General features: G+C 40.0%; 1 protein-coding gene across 1 annotated transcript; it reads left to right on the forward strand.

Moving 5' to 3' along the window:
* The first annotated feature begins 1,935 nt into the window (after positions 1 to 1,935).
* NDUFAF1 (NADH:ubiquinone oxidoreductase complex assembly factor 1) lies at positions 1,936 to 16,598 on the forward strand. Its single transcript, XM_019725451.2, has 5 exons — positions 1,936 to 2,406; positions 7,923 to 8,574; positions 11,658 to 11,843; positions 14,256 to 14,330; positions 14,873 to 16,598. Exons 2-5 carry the CDS (start codon positions 7,999 to 8,001, stop codon positions 15,020 to 15,022), a joined length of 987 nt encoding a protein of 328 aa, XP_019581010.1. The 5' UTR covers positions 1,936 to 2,406; positions 7,923 to 7,998; the 3' UTR covers positions 15,023 to 16,598.
* The last annotated feature ends 210 nt before the right edge of the window (positions 16,599 to 16,808 follow it).

The following is a 16,808-nucleotide window of genomic DNA, read 5'->3' on the forward strand; positions in this document are numbered from 1 at the left end:
CAGTACCTTCGAGGTTTTTACCTTCCTGTTGAAGAGAAAAAGGCTTGTACACATAAAATGACGAATGAGCAGTTTAGTCATGTTTATAATCTAGTTTTCATTTGAACATAATTTAATGTCAGAGTGTATAGCATAAAGAATAGATACTGGCTGTCAGAAGGAGAGTATCATTTGAGATGGATGTATTAGGGAAAGCTTTTAAGGAGAACATGGGATTTAAGGTGTGTTCTGAATAGGTGCAGTCAATGTATCAATTAGGACCTATTGGTTGCAAGTGATAGAAACCCAGCACAGGTTAATTGAGGAAAAAGGAATTTATTGGTGCTTGCAAGTTGAGGAAAGACTAAATAGCCAAGCCATATGAAGACAACAGATGCAGCTGGACCTCAGGAACAACTAGAATTGGTAACATAAAGGCTCACTTAACCTTCTTTTATCCTCCTATTCCTGTCTCTCAGTACCATTATTTTATCTTGCTGCAAACCGGTTTTGTTCACTATATTAGTAGGTAGCCCAGGAGCTCCACAAGAGCCACCAGCGTTAAAAGGGCTCTTTTCCCATTTTAGTTCAGAAAATCCCTCGGAATAACCTGATTGGCTCAGTGCAGACCAAGTGGTTACCACTGGACCAATCAGCTGAACTGCGGAGAGTCATGTAAACACCTGAGATCAAACTTTGGAGATGCAGAAGAGGGAGGAATGCTGAGCAGAAAAAATATTAATTCGATTTTTGAGGAGGAATGAGTGTGGTTTAGGCAAATAGCAGCTTGGATGAGAAATTGAGGATAAGTATGAGTATTACAGATGGAGTAGGAGATTATGGAGGGTTTAGAATTTATACACTGGTGTGTCTGGAGGCCAAAGGAATATGGTATTTAGCTCTGGGTGCCACATTTTAAAAATGAAAATAGACAAACTGTTCTGTCCAAAGCAAGGCAGTTAATAGATTGAATGTAAATTATATAAGGGCAATAACTACCTGGGTTTCGCTGGGTTTGGAAAGAAGGAGCAGAAGATCAAAGACAGCAAAGAGAGCTCAGTAAGATTTAGGGTTGTTGAGAGGAGGGCTTAAGAAGAGAAGCCAAAGATAGCCAATGATTTCCAGCTTAGAAGGACGTGGGCTTTTACAGAAACAGGGAAGATAAGAGGAGGAGTTAATATGGGTAAAAATGATAGTTCAGTTTTAGACATACCGAATTTGAGATGCTAGTAGTATTACCCACTGCTGGAACTGCTATCAAGAGGTTGGAAATGTATGCTGGAGTTTAGGGAAGTAGATTGTCAAATTGTCTTTAGATGACTCATCTGAAAGTAGAAAAGAGGGAGGCACAGGCTGGGCTTTGGAGACAACCTCATTTGAGGTTGTGGGAAGAGAAAGAAGAGGCAGTGAAAGTGGCAGCTAGGGAAGGTCCCAGGAGGTAGGAGAACCAGGCAAGTGTAAAGACTAGAAAAGTCGAAGCAGAATTTCAAGAAGGAATAGGTCGTGGCGTGGAAACCAGTGATGGAGGATAATTGGAAAAGGCCATTATATTTGGTGAGGTCTTTCAGAATCCTGGGAGAAGAACGGTGTTAACTGCCAGAGGTTACAATTCATTCAAATTCATGCTGAGAGCTTAATTCCTGCCAGCGCCATCCTAGGTTCTGGAGACCCAAAGAACAGCGCAGTTCTGGACCCAAAAAGCTCACAGCGTGGTGGAAGAAGTGAGAAGTAAATGATTAATAATCAAGATACTATATTGAAAGTGCTTAAACAGAGGTGTGCACAAGATATAGAAGCCCTGCGGAGTGGGCGACCCCACCGGGCGGGACTGGAAACGGCGGGTAGGACGGTTTGCTGTCCAGGAGCGTGGTGGGTTTCCAAAGATTCCGCGTGGGCAATTCCAGCAAAACCAGTCCTCTGAGGTCATAGACAGCTCTCCGGCGGCTGCGGAATGATGGGTCACGAGGGGAGCCTGGCGCCTCGGGGCGAAGGAGCGTTAGCAATATTTGGGTCCTATTTGAAAGATGAGGGATGGATATAGCAGCCAGAAGATGGGATGCAGGAAGAAGAGGCGACAAGCTTTCCTAAATTCTCTCCTTTCTCACATAGGGCAGAAAAAATCATGTGGTGTGGAAACCGGGCGTTTTTGGAAGCTAGTCGGCTGAAAATCCTCAGGTCTTCGGGTTTGGGGATCCTTGTTACTACGCATACCCCGGCCTCCGTATTAGGCCGGAACTCTAGTATCATAATGCCTGTTTGGCACCGGACTGTAAAAGCAGATGGACCTACACGGGAAAGGGGAGTGCGGATAGGGAAAAGCTGGGGACCGGGACGGAGTCCACTCTTGACCCGCGGCTGCGGAGACAAGCGGGCGCCTGGGGGCTATTGGTGCGTCCCGGACGTGCCGCGGCGCCAGAGCCTTAGCAGGTAAGGGTTGAGCCGCCGCACGGCCGGGACTGCTCCCGGACTGTAGAGTTAGTTTTGACACATACCGTGTTACCCGAAAATAAAACGTAGGAGGACTATCAGCTCTAATTCGTCTTTTGGAGAAAAAATTAATATAAGACTCGGTCTTATTTTACTATAATATAAAATCTGGTCTTATATGTATAATACCCGCTCTCATTTTACTATAAAACACGGTCTTATATAATGTAAGACCAGGTCTTATATTAATTTTTGTTCCAAAAGACTCATTAGAGCTGATTGTCCGGCTAGGTCTTGTTTTGGGGGAAACACGATACTAGGTGTATGATGTCGGGCAATTTTGTCTTGGAACCTCGGTTTCCTGGTCTCTAATATGGAAATAATAATAGTACCTCCCTCAGGGTTGTTTAGAATAATAATAGTGCCTCTCTTAGGGCTGTTGTGAGGAGTCAATGAAAATAACACTTAGAACAGTTTCTGGCACATGATAAGCCTTGGCTGTACTATCTGTACAGACTTCTTTTTGCTGCGTGCATTACATCGCTGTCAAAACTCACCAACTTCGGGCCGGAATCATCTGTTAATGGGTTTGATTTTATTGGTTGGTAAAAATATGAACCAAAACATTTATAATTAATATTTTATTATTAGAGAAGTAACAACACTACTGAGGGTTTGGAAAATAGGTAATAAAAAATTATTACTCGTAATCCCATCATCCTACATGTGACTTTAAGCCTTTTTTCTTCCCCCCCGAAAATATTTTTTTCTGTACATTGTTATACTTGTAATGTTAGCACATAGCAAGTTTCATTCATCCTTATTTGCCTCTTAGTAGGGTAGCTTTAGTAAGGGGTTCAGGAGAATAATTTTTATGATTGCATAAATTCCACATTATGGGCATCTCATTTATTTTCCATATTTCTGTATATGTAGAGGTAAGATCATTTAAATACTATCAGTGAGGGAAATTTAAATATTACCTATGATTCCAGGACCTTAGATCAACTTTTTATTTTTCCTAGTTTCTTTTCATTTTTAGTCCATGTGAAAACACTTATTTACATGGTTTTCATTTATTCAGCAAACATTATGAAGCATCAGTTATGTTCAAACCATAATTCCTAAGATTACGGAGGTCAGGTCAATTAGTTAGATAAAAGTAAGAGTCTAAAATTATGTAAGGACTGTGAGAGGTATGCGCAGGTTCTTACGAGAATATGGAGGAAGAGCAATGTCAATGCCCTCCGCAGTCAGAGGTCACCAGGAACATGCCTATAGTTGAACAAGTTGGGTTTATTGCTCCTTGTGAGGGAGAATACACACCATAGGAAACCATGGGGCATCTCAGTAAGAGGGTGTTAGAAGGCATGTATTATAGACATGCTCCACTTAACAACAGATACACTCTGAGAAATGCACTGATAAGTGATTTTGTGGTTTGGACATCATAGAGTGCACTTACACAAATGTAGATGGAATTGCCTATTACACACCTAGGCTATGTGGTAATAGCCTATTTCCTCTACACGACAAGCCTGTACAGCATGTGACTGTACAAAACAACACAAGATTAAATCAAGCACAAGAGAAATGATGCAATCAAGAGATGTGGTAAACATAAGATGTGAGAGGCTGTTGCTAGTGTAACGCGGCACATTGTTTTACAGCAGACTTTTTTTTTTTTTTTTACAAGTAGAAAGAGTCCACTCTAAAATAATGATAAAACATATAATGAAGTACAAATTGGTACCACAAAATAGTCATGGGGATGTGAAATACAGTATGGGGAATATCTATAATATTGTAAAGATTATGTAGGGTGTCAGATGGGTACTGAATTTATTGGGGGGATCACTTCATAGATTATATAAATGCCTAACCACTATTCTGTACACCTGAAACTAATATAAAATGATATTGAATGTCAACTATAATTAAATATATATATAGTCACGGGATGTGAAGCACAGTATAGGGAATATAGTCAATGGTACTGTCATAACTATGATGTCAGAGGGGTAGTGGACTTGGGGACGTTATCACTTTGTGAGGGGTGTAAATGTCTAATCATGTTGTTTTGTACACCTGAAACTAAAAAAAAAAAAAAAATACCAAAACACCAACAAGGTAACTCATGAGATTAAAAAAAAGTATAGTATAGTAAATACATAAACCAACAACATGCCCTGTTTCCCCAAAAATAAGACCTAGCCAGACAATCAGCTCTAATGCGTCTTTTGGAGCAAAAATTACTGTAAGAGCTAGTATTATATTATTATATTATATTATACTATACTATATTATACGTGGTCTTATTGTAAAATAAGACTGGGTCTTATATTAATTTTTGCTCCAAAAGACGCATTAGAGCTGATTGTCCAGCTAGGTCTTATGTTCCAGAAAACACGGTAGTCATTTATTATCATTATTAAGTATTATGCATTGTGTGTAATTGTATGTACTTTTATACAACTGGAAGCACAGTAGGTTTGTTTACATCAGCATCACCACAAACACGTGAGTAATGTGTGACACTATGACATTAGGATGGCTACGATGTCACTAGGCAATAGGAATTTTTCAGCTCCATTATAATCTTATGGGATGAACTTTGTATACTCAGTTTATTGTTGACTGAAACATCATTTGGCATGGGACTATATTGGATTTAGGCTTGTGTTAAGTAATTTTGGAGAAAGTAGTTAGGAGGTGGTCATTCTATGATTAGGTATCTTAGATCTTACGTAGGAGAGAATCTTACCTGTCTAGAGCGAGGCTAATATCATGACTGGTCAAGATACAGCAGTCGCTCCTATTGGCCAGGATAACAGAATGTTTGGCACTTTTGTGGTTTGAACAATGTTCTTTGTGTATATGTGTGTGGGTGTGTGTGTGTGTTTAGATAAGATTCCAGTTGGTCTTAATAGAACTGAGGGTGTTGCTCACGGATGTAAGGAGAAGGTAGGTCAGGGAGTTGGGCACTTTTTGGAGGGCCTTGTGTACCACTTTAGGAGTTTGAATTTCTGGAAGAAATTGCTGATTTATTATAAGGGGAGTGCAGTCATATTTAGAAATATCCCTGTTGCCAGGCAAAGGATGGATTCGGAGAGGAGGGGGAGATCGGAGTCAGGGAGATGTGTTAGACTTGGCTGCTTAAAGGATGGTATTCTATGGGCCAACAACAAGGGCATCACCTGGGAGCTTGTTAGAAATACAGAATCTTGGGCCCCATCCTACACTTACTAAGTCAGAATCTGTAACAAAATTCCCAGATGATTCATAGGCACTTGAAAGTTTGAGAAGCCCTTTGTTAGGGGAATTATAATAGTCCTTGTGAGAAGCAATAAGGCCTTGAACCAAGACACTAGTGATGGAGGTGGAGAAATGTGGAGATGTTATTTAACAAATATTAGAAGTCTTCTGCATGCCTGACACTATCCTGGGAGATGGAAGTACCATAATTAAGATAATCCCTCCCCTCAAGACACTTCCAGTCTGGTGGGGGAGACTGACAAGTGAACTGGTCAGTAAACTGTAGCAGGGAAAGTGTAAGCCTGGGATGCAGTGAGACACATCAAAGGGATGTGGGGCGTGGTGGAGTTGAGTAGTAAAGGAAGGTTCTTGGAGGATGTAATGGACATCAAAGCTGAGTCCCAAAGGATAAATTAGCCAGGCGAAATCGGTAGAGGGCACTTCTGGCCTAGGAGCAGTAATGGACCAAGGCCTGAAGGACAGAGAGGGAATACTGAGTGGTGCTTGTTGGACCGCAGGTGTTCTCTGATTGGAGCACAGAGTGGGGTGTGAGGAGGGGTGAGGTTGGAGAGATGAGCAGAGGCCAGACCTGGAGGAGTGTTCTATACCCTGTGGAGTTAGCTGGGCTTTATTCTTAAGACCAGGAGGGAGCCTCTGAAGGGTTTGAATCAGAGAAGATAAATGATGAGTTTTGTGTTTTAGGCCTTTCCAAATGCTGAGTAGAAGGAAGAAGTGGGGGTTGCAAGCCTGGAGGCAGGGAGCAGAGTGCAGTGGACAAGGAGAGAAGTGCTGGTCCACCTGCTGTGGTCAGTGAGGAAGGAGGGCATTCTGGGAGGATGACCTGTCCTGTTGTAGTTAAAGCAGTTGGGGTGTTATTTTGGTTCAGACTCTTAGGCCACTGAGGCAGGTCAGCTGGATTTTGGCATTTGGGCCCCCCCCCCCCTTTTTTTTTTAAATTACGTTTTCAGTGTTCCATTTAGTTTCTCACTGAGTGCCATATTCTGACTAGTGGGTGAGTGAGTGTTTTTTTCTCTCTCCTGGTCTTGGGCCAGGACAGGAGAAAGACAAAGAAATTGGCATTGCGTATTTTATTTCCTTTTAGCAGGAGCTGGAACAGGTAGGAAGGGGGACTATTTAGCTTTCCTCGTTCTGGTAGCACTTCCTGCCAACACTCATTAAATGTTGCTCCTAAGAGCAAAGTTGTTTTGCTAGGGCTATAGAAGTTATATTGCTAATGTTTTACATATAGAGAAGCAGTAGCATCTCGTGGAAGGATTTAAGGCCAGGGTTCTAGTTATAGCTTCCCTATTGATTAGCATTGTGAGCTTAGGCAAGTTACCTCACTTGGTATCTCTTTCCTAAAGGAAGGAAATATCTACCTGCCTTGTCTTATAGGAGCTGTATGTGCATTAAATGAGATAATATGTAAGGGTGATTTGAAAATATTAAGAATGGTATTTAAATGTGGTGGTATTAGTGCTATTTATTTTCTATCTTTGAGGAGCTCAAATAGTGACTTCTAGTCAAAGCTTTGTTACTCAAAGTGTGAGCCTTGGACTAGGAGCTTGTTGGACATGAAGAATCTTGCAGATAATTGTCTGACTTAACTGGATCAGAGAACCCTCTTACAGCCATCATTCCATCTGAGCTTCAGAAGAATCCCTTAAGTAGGTAGGGGAGGTGTTAACACAGTCTTACCTCAGGAAATGGAGGCCTCAAAAGAGCAACTGTTTTACCTGAGGTAACAGTTTTATTAGGGTTAGCCATGTGAAACTGCCAATATTCACAATATATCCTAATAAGAGGGCAGAGCCAGGTGTCTAGTCTTAAGTTTTCTGACTCCACATACAATGCACACTGTACTCCCTGTTTTTATAGATAAAGTGCTAACATGTCAGCTTAGGTCCTGGAGTGAATTCATTGAATATTTTATTTTAGGAACCAATTATTTCTTTAAAAATCCAGCATAAAAATTTGTTTTAAAATTGACACAACCTTTGGAAACACATACTTGAATTATTTTGGGGTTGATTATAAATTCCATGAGGGGGACCTGTGTTTGTATTCATCTTGGTATTTTTTCACACGGCAGTGGGATGCATTACGTACAGTGCAAACAGTATTTGCTTCATAGTAGCCCTGGGTAAATGTTTATAGAATTAGAAAATAAGTTCATGAATTTCACAATGCATGATCCCTGTTGAATTTGAAATTGTATTCATTGCTACCCTGGTAACTCTTCAATGTCTCTTCTGTTATAGGTGGAGTTGGGCTATTTGCTGAAGCTTCTTTCCCTGATAGCCCAGGGAGAAATTTAGATTTTGACTTTTTCTTACCATGGCTTTGGTTCACAAATTGCTGAATGGCACATATATTCTCAGGAAATGCCCACAGCCAAGTGTTGCCTCGTGTCCATTTTTGAGTACTCGCGTTGCAGGCTATTGTTCCAAGAGTCTTCAGAAACCAGTGGCTACTCCCAGCAAAGGCCCCTCTCAGAGGAACACTGAAGAGTCTATGCAAGGACATCACCAGAGAGAAGTTGCTTTGGATATAACTTCTCCTGAGGAGAAGCCTGAAGTTAGTTTTGATAAAGCAATTACAGATGAAATAAAGGACCATTTTAGGCGGTTGAAGGATGATATTGTGAATCATTGGATAGGGCCTGAAGGCCGCCCTCTGCAAGAGGTCTTGCTGGAACAAGCCAAGGTTGTCTGGCAGTTCCGTGGAAAAGAAGATTTGGACAAGTGGATAGTGACTTCCGATAAGACAATTGGAGGCAGAAGTGAAGTGTTCCTGAAAATGGGCAAGAATAACCAAAGTGCACTGCTGTATGGAACGCTGAGCTCTGAGGCCCCCCACGATGGGGAAAGTGGTCGCAGTGGGTACTGTGCAATGATGTCCAAGGTTCCCAGGGTAGGTGAGGCCCAGGAACCTATTTTCCAGTGAACTGGTGTGAACTTTACTGTAGCCTGAACTATAGCAGAGAACTTTTGTTTCTGTAAATGAAAACACGTGGCATCTCATCTGTATATGGGGTTAAATAACTACTGGGCACAAGTGTAAAGTGGAAGCACAAGGGGAAGTGGTTCCCGAGGAGGGACTGCTTGTTTCTGGGCATCGCTTTGGGCCAGAGTGGGGCATTCCTATGTTTGAGGAGCCCTGAGAGGTTAAACATTTGAATAATGATCAGGGGAGTTTGCATCCCGTCTTCTGTCGGCCGCAGACCTTGTAACGGCCAGGGGTTCCTTAGAGTGGATGTATGGTCAGCCTGTGGCTTTTTTTTTTTTTTTAACTTTTAATTTTAGAATGGTTTTCATTTTATAGAAAAAATTGCCAAGTAGTGCAGAGTTCCTGTATGCCCTCACCTAGCTTCTCCAATTGTTACCATCTTATATTGTTACAGTGTATGTGTCACAAGAAACTAACATTGGTACATTACTATTAACTAATTGCAGACTTTATTTGGATTTCCCTAGTTTTTCCACTAATATCCTTTTTATGTTTTAAGATCCCATCCAGGATACCACATTATAGCTAGTTGTCATTAGTCTCTAGTCTGTGACAATTTCTTAGTCTGTCCTTATTTTTCATGACGATTTGAGAAATACTGGTCATGTATTTTTATAGAATGACCCTCGATTTGGGATTTTCTATTTTTTCTCCTGGCTAGACTGGGATTCTGGGTTTTTAGGAAAAATGCCAGAGTAAAGTACGCTTCTCATCACACGTCGGGTCCATGCCAGCAATGTGACTTATCACTGATGTGTTAACCCGATCACCTAGTCGAGGGAGTGTTTGCCAGGTTCCTCCATTGTTACTTTTTTTTCTTTTTTCTATACTCTGATCTTTCGAAGCAAATCACTAAGTGTACCCTACTTTCAAGATGCGGGGTAGGGCATGGGATTAAGTTCTATCTCCTGGAAGACATAGTATTTACATAAGTTATTTGGGGTTCTTCAGAAAGGAAGATTTGTTTCTTGCACATTTATTCACTCAGTAATTTAGTATGGACTCACACTTCGAGTTATAATCCAATATTATTTATTTTGTTGCTCAAATTGTTCTAGCTTTGGCCATTGGGATCTCTTTTAGGTTGGCTCCTGTTCCTTTGATATGATTTTGAGCACTTTTTGGCACTACAAGATGTTCTAAACCCATCTTGTATTTTCCCTGTCCCAACCCTAGAATTAGACATTTCTCGAAAGAGTCCTGGTTCCTTTTTTTGGAGAATGGTATCAGAAACCAAGATCTGGGCACTGAGGATGTTTGTTGCTACTGGGCTGATACTACTTCTAGGACATCTCCATGGACATAGCTAGGTAGCATATGTATACATACCCAGTTGTGGAAGCGCGTCTGTAATTATATCTGTATCTATATTAAGCTAAATGTGAGTCCATACTAAGGCTCTGACTCTAATTTAGTACCACGTGGTTCAGGCTAGCCTTACCCCTCTAGCTTATCTGTAACTTCCCTGCGTAAATGTGAGAAACATGTTTCCCACCATTTACTTAACTCAACCCCAGTATACGTGTAAAGCAATTTCAGAATTTTTAACTCATAACCCTGAGAGAGACAATTTTACCAACTAGAATTCAGTGTTTATGTATAGTTTCTTTTGTCTCTAGCCTTGCAGTTTCCAGTCAGAAAACTATTTTCCATAATTACTTAGGTCAGTTCCTTTATCTCGCTTCTGGCCTATGGCTTTTTGCCAATTTGCTGACCAGGTGTTGTTTCAGGGCTGCTCTGGATAGGTTTCCATGCCTGGCCTTGGTCACAGCCCCCGGCTGTTTGCTTAGATATTGTGCTTTAAGGAGAGAGGGAAATGTTTGGAGTAGTATTAGGCTTCCCTCTCTCCAGATAATGATGAAAAAGAAAGGTATGTATTCTTTCAAAGGCAACAAACTATGCATACAAGATTTTTTTCCAGGCCTTGAAAATCCACAAGATGGCTTTGATCAGTCCACATGTGAAAATAATTCTGTGGCTAGATACTGTGGAGTAATGAAAAATGTTGATAACATTTAAGTGTATCCTGCCAGTCCTTGTGCTAATTACTTTATGTATGTTATCCCTTTTATTCCTCACAATTTTGTAAGGTATGATCATCCCAGTTTTACAGATGAGGAGTCTGAGGCTTGGGGAGATTTAGTGATTTGTCCAAAGTTATACAGCTACTGTGTTTCCCCAAAAATAAGACCTAGCCAGACCATCAGCTCTGATGCGTCTTTTGGAGCAAAAATTAATGTAAGACCAGGTCCTCAGTTGGTTACAGCGCGGTACTCTTAACAAGGTTGCCGGTTCGATTCCTACATGGGTCACTGTGAGCTGCGCCCTCCACAACTAGATTGAAACAACTACTTGACTTGGAGCTGATGGGTCCTGGAAAAACACACTTAAAATAAATAAAAGTTTTTAAAAAGAAAAAGAAGACAGATTTTGGAGTTAAACAGCCCGGGTTTATCACTTACTAGTTGAGTGCTCAGTTTCTTCACCTATTAGCTGGAGGACAATGATAGTAGCCATCTCCGGCTGTTGTGAGGATTAAGTTATATATGTAAAATGCCTAATGTAAGTTTTCAATGGATGGTAGCTGTTGTTATAAAAATATCAATTTTAAAACTTGGGCTCTTTCATAGTTTTCTAATTTATGAGAAAGCAGTTGCCATTAAGTTGCCCATTCAGGAGCCATAGGACCAAGGAAAGAAAGTACATATAGCAGTTCTTTTCCATTCAGTGATGCACGTGAGTGCCTTCCTCATGTAAACACTGTCCTGAGCCAATCATGTCTTGAACATTACCTTAGAAACATGTAACTATATCAGTATTTTGTACTAAAATAAGAATCACCAGCTTTATCTGCCTCCTTATGGTGACAGAGCCCAAGGAGACAGACAAATGGCTAGTGGATCCTTTCATTGCTACAAAAGGTGATGACTTACATTTTGCTAATAGTGGAAAATGAGGTGAAATTAACTTTCCTTTCTGTGCCATAGGGCCCTTTTGAGAGAAAGAGGTCTTATGATTGGTCCCAATTCAACACTCTGTATCTCCGTGTCCGAGGAGATGGTCGGCCTTGGATGGTGAATATCAGGGAGGACACGGATATAATCCAGAGGAAGAATCAGATGTACAGTTACTTCATGTTCACCCGTGGGGGGCCCTACTGGCAGGAGGTCAAGGTAACAGCACAGTTTTTCCATGTATGAAGTCTTTTGAGATCATGATTACATTGTAGCTTTATTATTATTACTTCCTCTAGGAAGGTGTGGGAAGGGAAAGAAGGAATAGGACCTAAGGAGGAGATTTACATAGTTGACTTTTCCTTTCATTAACATAAATGTTAACCAGGATATCAAATATTTTTGGTAAGGATATGGCTAGGCACATGCTAACTCATGGGTACATCTCTGCTCTGTGCCCAAGTAGATGTTCCTTTTTAAGTATCTGCCATTATCACCTCTTCCACGCAACTCTACTGGTGTCCCTAGCTTAGTAGAAAGGCTCCCTTAAGAGGAATAAATACTTCATATTTTACAATCAAAATTTTTATTTATTTCTTGATAGTATAAGGCCATCTTATTTGGTAAATGAGAAGCAGTGTTGAGAAGGTAAAAAATGTTAACCTGGAGGAAAGTAAGTGGAAATTCAGGGAGTGAGGGCAAAGTCAAGTGCCCATTCCTGTTTTCTGACTAGTGCAGGTTTTTAATCCATAAACTCAAAAGAAAACTCCCGTATTGCTCATACTTAAATCTAAGGCTCATCCTTGGGTTCTTTGCTCCCTCATCCCACATCCAGTCTATTAGCAAATCCTGTCACCTCACTTCCAAAATAACACCCAGAATCTGACATTTCTAGCCATCTCTTCCACACTCACCCTAGTTCAGGCCCTTAGATTACTGCAGTAGCTTCTTTGTGGATTTCCCTTTGTCCTCTTGCCTCCTTAAAATCCACTCTGCACACAGCAGCCAGAGTGAGCTTTCTAAAGCGTAGCTCAGATCCCATTACTTCAGTGGTTTCCCCTTACAATTACGATGAAGTCCAAACTCCTTAACATGGCCTACCAGGCCTCCAATACCTGACCTGTCTTCATCTTTCAGTCTCCTTTCCTACCTGTCTCTCCACACTGGTCCCTTTTCTGTGGGTCAAACTCAACAAGCTTACGTCCATCTCAGACCCTTGGTACTCACGTTGTATCTCCTGGTGTGCTCTTCGGCCGTATCTTCACCTGCTTCCTCTTTCCTGTCACTCACCTTTCAGCTCAAAAGTTGCCTCAGGCCTTTCCAGGTCCATCTAGCTAGAGTTGCACCCTCTAATCCAGTCACTTTCAATACCACCACGCTGTTTCATTTTTTCAAATAACATCAATATGCAAACTTATTTTGTTCATTAATTGTCTGTTAATTGTTACTCTCTATCCTGCTCCCCTGGAACATTAATTCTGTAAATTTTGAGAGCAGGGACCTTGTCTGTATGTTCGCTGTTTTCCTTGCACCTGAAATGGTGCCTGGCACATAATAGGCTCTTGATACATATTTGTGCACTAATACATATAATTATTATATTTGTAACACTTGTATACAAGTAATATGTATAATGAATTATTAAATAAAACAAATATTTATAGAAAATTTGGAAAATGCAGAAAAGGAAAAAATGTTTTGTAGAACCACTACCCAGAGATAAAATAACGTTTTTATTTTAGTATGTACCTTCAGACTTTTATACTTTTTTTAATGAAAATGGCATTGTGCCCTTTTATAACATGTATATGCTGTTTTATAACATGTATTGTTCACTGAATTTTATATACAACTTTCTATTGAAATATATTTCTACATCATTTTAAATAAATGCATATTTTATTATATAAATAGACCACAATTTACTTAATCCATCCTCTATTGTTGTACGTTTAGATTGTTTTCAGAGTTTTTCACTATTGTACCAAACACTGAGGTAAACATCCTGAATCATTTTCTTAGGATATATTCCTGGCTGTCAGCTAGGAGCCACTCTCTCAGCTCCTAGAAGTTACCTATATTCCTTGCCATTCAGCTCCCTCCGTCTTCAAAGCCTGCAGGGAATCTTCCTCCCCATCATTGAATCCCTCTCATGTGGCTAGTCTCTTTCACCAGTTGTTTATGGACTCAAGTGATTAAGTTAGGCCTATAGAGGATAATCTTCCCTATTCTAAGGTCAACTGATTTAGGACCTTACTTCTGCAGTTTCTTCACAGCAGCACTTAGATTAGTGTTCAAGTACCTGGAATAAGATATGTGTACACCAGAAGGTGGAAATCTTTGGGGGCATCTTAGAATCCTACCACAATTGCCAGCTGCCCTCTAAAAGAGTTGTACTAATTTGCACTTCTACTAACAGTATACAGGTGTGCCTGTTTCTCCCCATCCCTATTTTTCTATCGGGTTTAATCTTTTTCTTATATGTCTGTGATCTAGTGACTCGCCACTTGTCATAACTGCACATATTAAATAATTTTAGAATTAAATGTAAACTGTTCTTTTATTATTGCAATTGCAAATGCTTCGGTTACTTACATTTCAGCTATGAAGTACGTGGTTTCTTTTTTTCAGATTCCTTTCTCCAAATTTTTCTTCTCTAATCAAGGAAGAATCCGGGATGCTCAGTACCAGCTTCTGCTTGACAAGGTAACATTTTCCTCTCCTTTCACTCAGAACTGTATTCTCTTTAGTGAAACAGAACTGCTGTGAGGATGAGTTCAGTTCATTTTGAAGACTGGCAAAATGAAAGGTGAAAATTCCTACTCCAGGCCACCCCTGTAATACCCAGACATGCTGACTCAGACCTATTCTTTGAGTCAAACCCTCTTCCTGGAGAAATTTCATTATGGTCTTCTTTTCAGCATGCCTACATTTTATTTTAGCTTTAAAATAAGAAAACAGTATTAAAGTTCAAGAGAGTGTCAAGGCACTTCCGTTAGTCACCCACGTTGTCCTCGTTAGTCGTAACTGGCCCTACATTAAAGGGAGAAAAGTAGAATGTGGTAAAAGCAGCCCTGTACTTCCTCTTATAATTTGCTGTAGCATATGAGAACTGTGGTATACTTGCTACGGGCTGACAGTGTACAGAACCAGCTATAGTAATGACCTCATGGAATTTTAACATTCTAGGAACAACATCAGTACGTTAGTATATGTGATTTTGATAAATTTTTCTATTTTAAATTTAGATCTCTTCTATTGGATTCACCCTGGCTGATAAAGTGGATGGTCCATTCTTCCTAGAAATAGATTTTATTGGAGTGTTTACTGATCCAGCCCACACAGAGGAATTTGCCTATGAAAATTCTCCAGTGCTTAATCCAAGACTTTTTAAATAGAGAGCACATGGTGGTTTTGTATGTCTAAACTAAGGGTGGTAGTATCCACGATAACCCAGGCAAAATAAAGTATTTCTTCAATGGCATCCAATCAATGGCTGGTATGTATTCTCTAAGACAAAACTAAATGCTGCTGCTAAGAGGTACCATACAGAGGGAAACAGCATGAAACCAGTTTCTAAGCTGTACCTCCATGTAAAGAATGCAAGTACTGCTGCAGAGGTGCTTTGTTTACATAGCATGTTTTTGGTTAGAATGATTCCTGTTAGAAACAATTCCTACATGAGTAGGTGGTTTCCAAAGCAAGGAGTCTCTGAGACGACTGTTGATGGGCTTCTACCTCTCTATTCCTTATAGGTTTCTTCTGTTTTCTAATCCATCTTTGAGGAAAGGAGACTGCAGAAAAATATTAAGATAAAGATACTATGGAAGTCACCAAGAAAAGACATACCTACTCTTAGACAGCTTGGGCTACTATAACAATTACAATAGGCTAGGTGGTTTCAACAACAGACACTTACTTCTTACAGTTCTGGAGGCTGGGAAGTCCAAGATCAATGTACCTGCACATGTGGGGTCTGGTGAGTGTCCACTTCTTAGCTTGTAAACAGCTGCCTTCGTGCTGTATCCTCACATGGTCTCTTTTTCTTACAAAAGCACTAATCCCATCCTGAGGGCTCCATTCTTACGACCAAATTACCTCCCAAAACCCCATCTCCCAAGTACCATCACATTGGGAATTAGTGTTTTCAATATATGAATTTTGAGGTGACAAACATGTCCATAAACACCTAGAGAGCTGGTCTGCCAAAGATGCATAATTCTTACCAGTTCTTGCTTTATAGTGACTTTTAAGGTAACCACTGGAGAACTAATCAGGTATTAGACTAATGTCCCCAAAGCTTCCCCAGTCAAAATTTTAAGTATTACAGAGATTGCATATACCAAAAATAAGACCTTGATTGACAGTTTAAATTGATCAATTCTTGTCATCTCAGAGGAGGTAGGAAACTATAATATAGTCAGTATCCTGAGAGCCAAGTTAAATAGAATATACAAAGGCTCATAGCTTTTCCATCATCTTGGCCTAATCTATTTTGTGTATTTTCTTGTAATTATCTTTTTAACAGCTTTATTAAGTTATAATTTACATAAGTCTGCCTGTTTTAAGTATACAATTCAATGATTTTTAGTATATTTACAGAACTGTGCAGTCTTTACCACAAGCTAATTTTAGAACATTTCCATCAGCCTAAAAAGAAACCTCAATACTCCTTTGTAGTCACTTTTCATTCCCATCCCCAACCCCCAGTAACTACTAGATTAGTAATCTACTTTTTCTCTATAGGTTTATCTTCTTTGGATATTTCATTTAAATAGAATCATACAATATGTGATCTTTTGTGTCTGCCTTTTCACTTTGCATAGTTTTTGAGGTTCATCCATGTTGTACCATGTTATCAGTACTTCATTCCTTTTTAGTGCATGTTTTTAAAACCATTCATCCATTGATGGACAGCTGGATTTTTCTCCACTTTTTGGTCACTATTATACTGCTATAAATACTTGTGTACAAGTTTTTGTGTGGACGTGTTTTCATTTCTCTTGGGTATATATACCTAGGTATAGAATTGTTGGGTCATATAGTAGACATATATTTAACTTTTTAAAGAAACTACCAAACTGTTTTTCAAAGTGGTTGTATCATTTTTACCATCCCAGTAGCAGTGTATTTGAACAGTTACCCTGAGGTTTCTTGATTGATCTGATCTCTGCCTCTTGATAG

This window comes from Rhinolophus sinicus, linkage group LG03 (genome assembly GCF_036562045.2).
Source record: "Rhinolophus sinicus isolate RSC01 linkage group LG03, ASM3656204v1, whole genome shotgun sequence".
NCBI classification, from domain to species: Eukaryota; Metazoa; Chordata; class Mammalia; order Chiroptera; family Rhinolophidae; genus Rhinolophus; species Rhinolophus sinicus.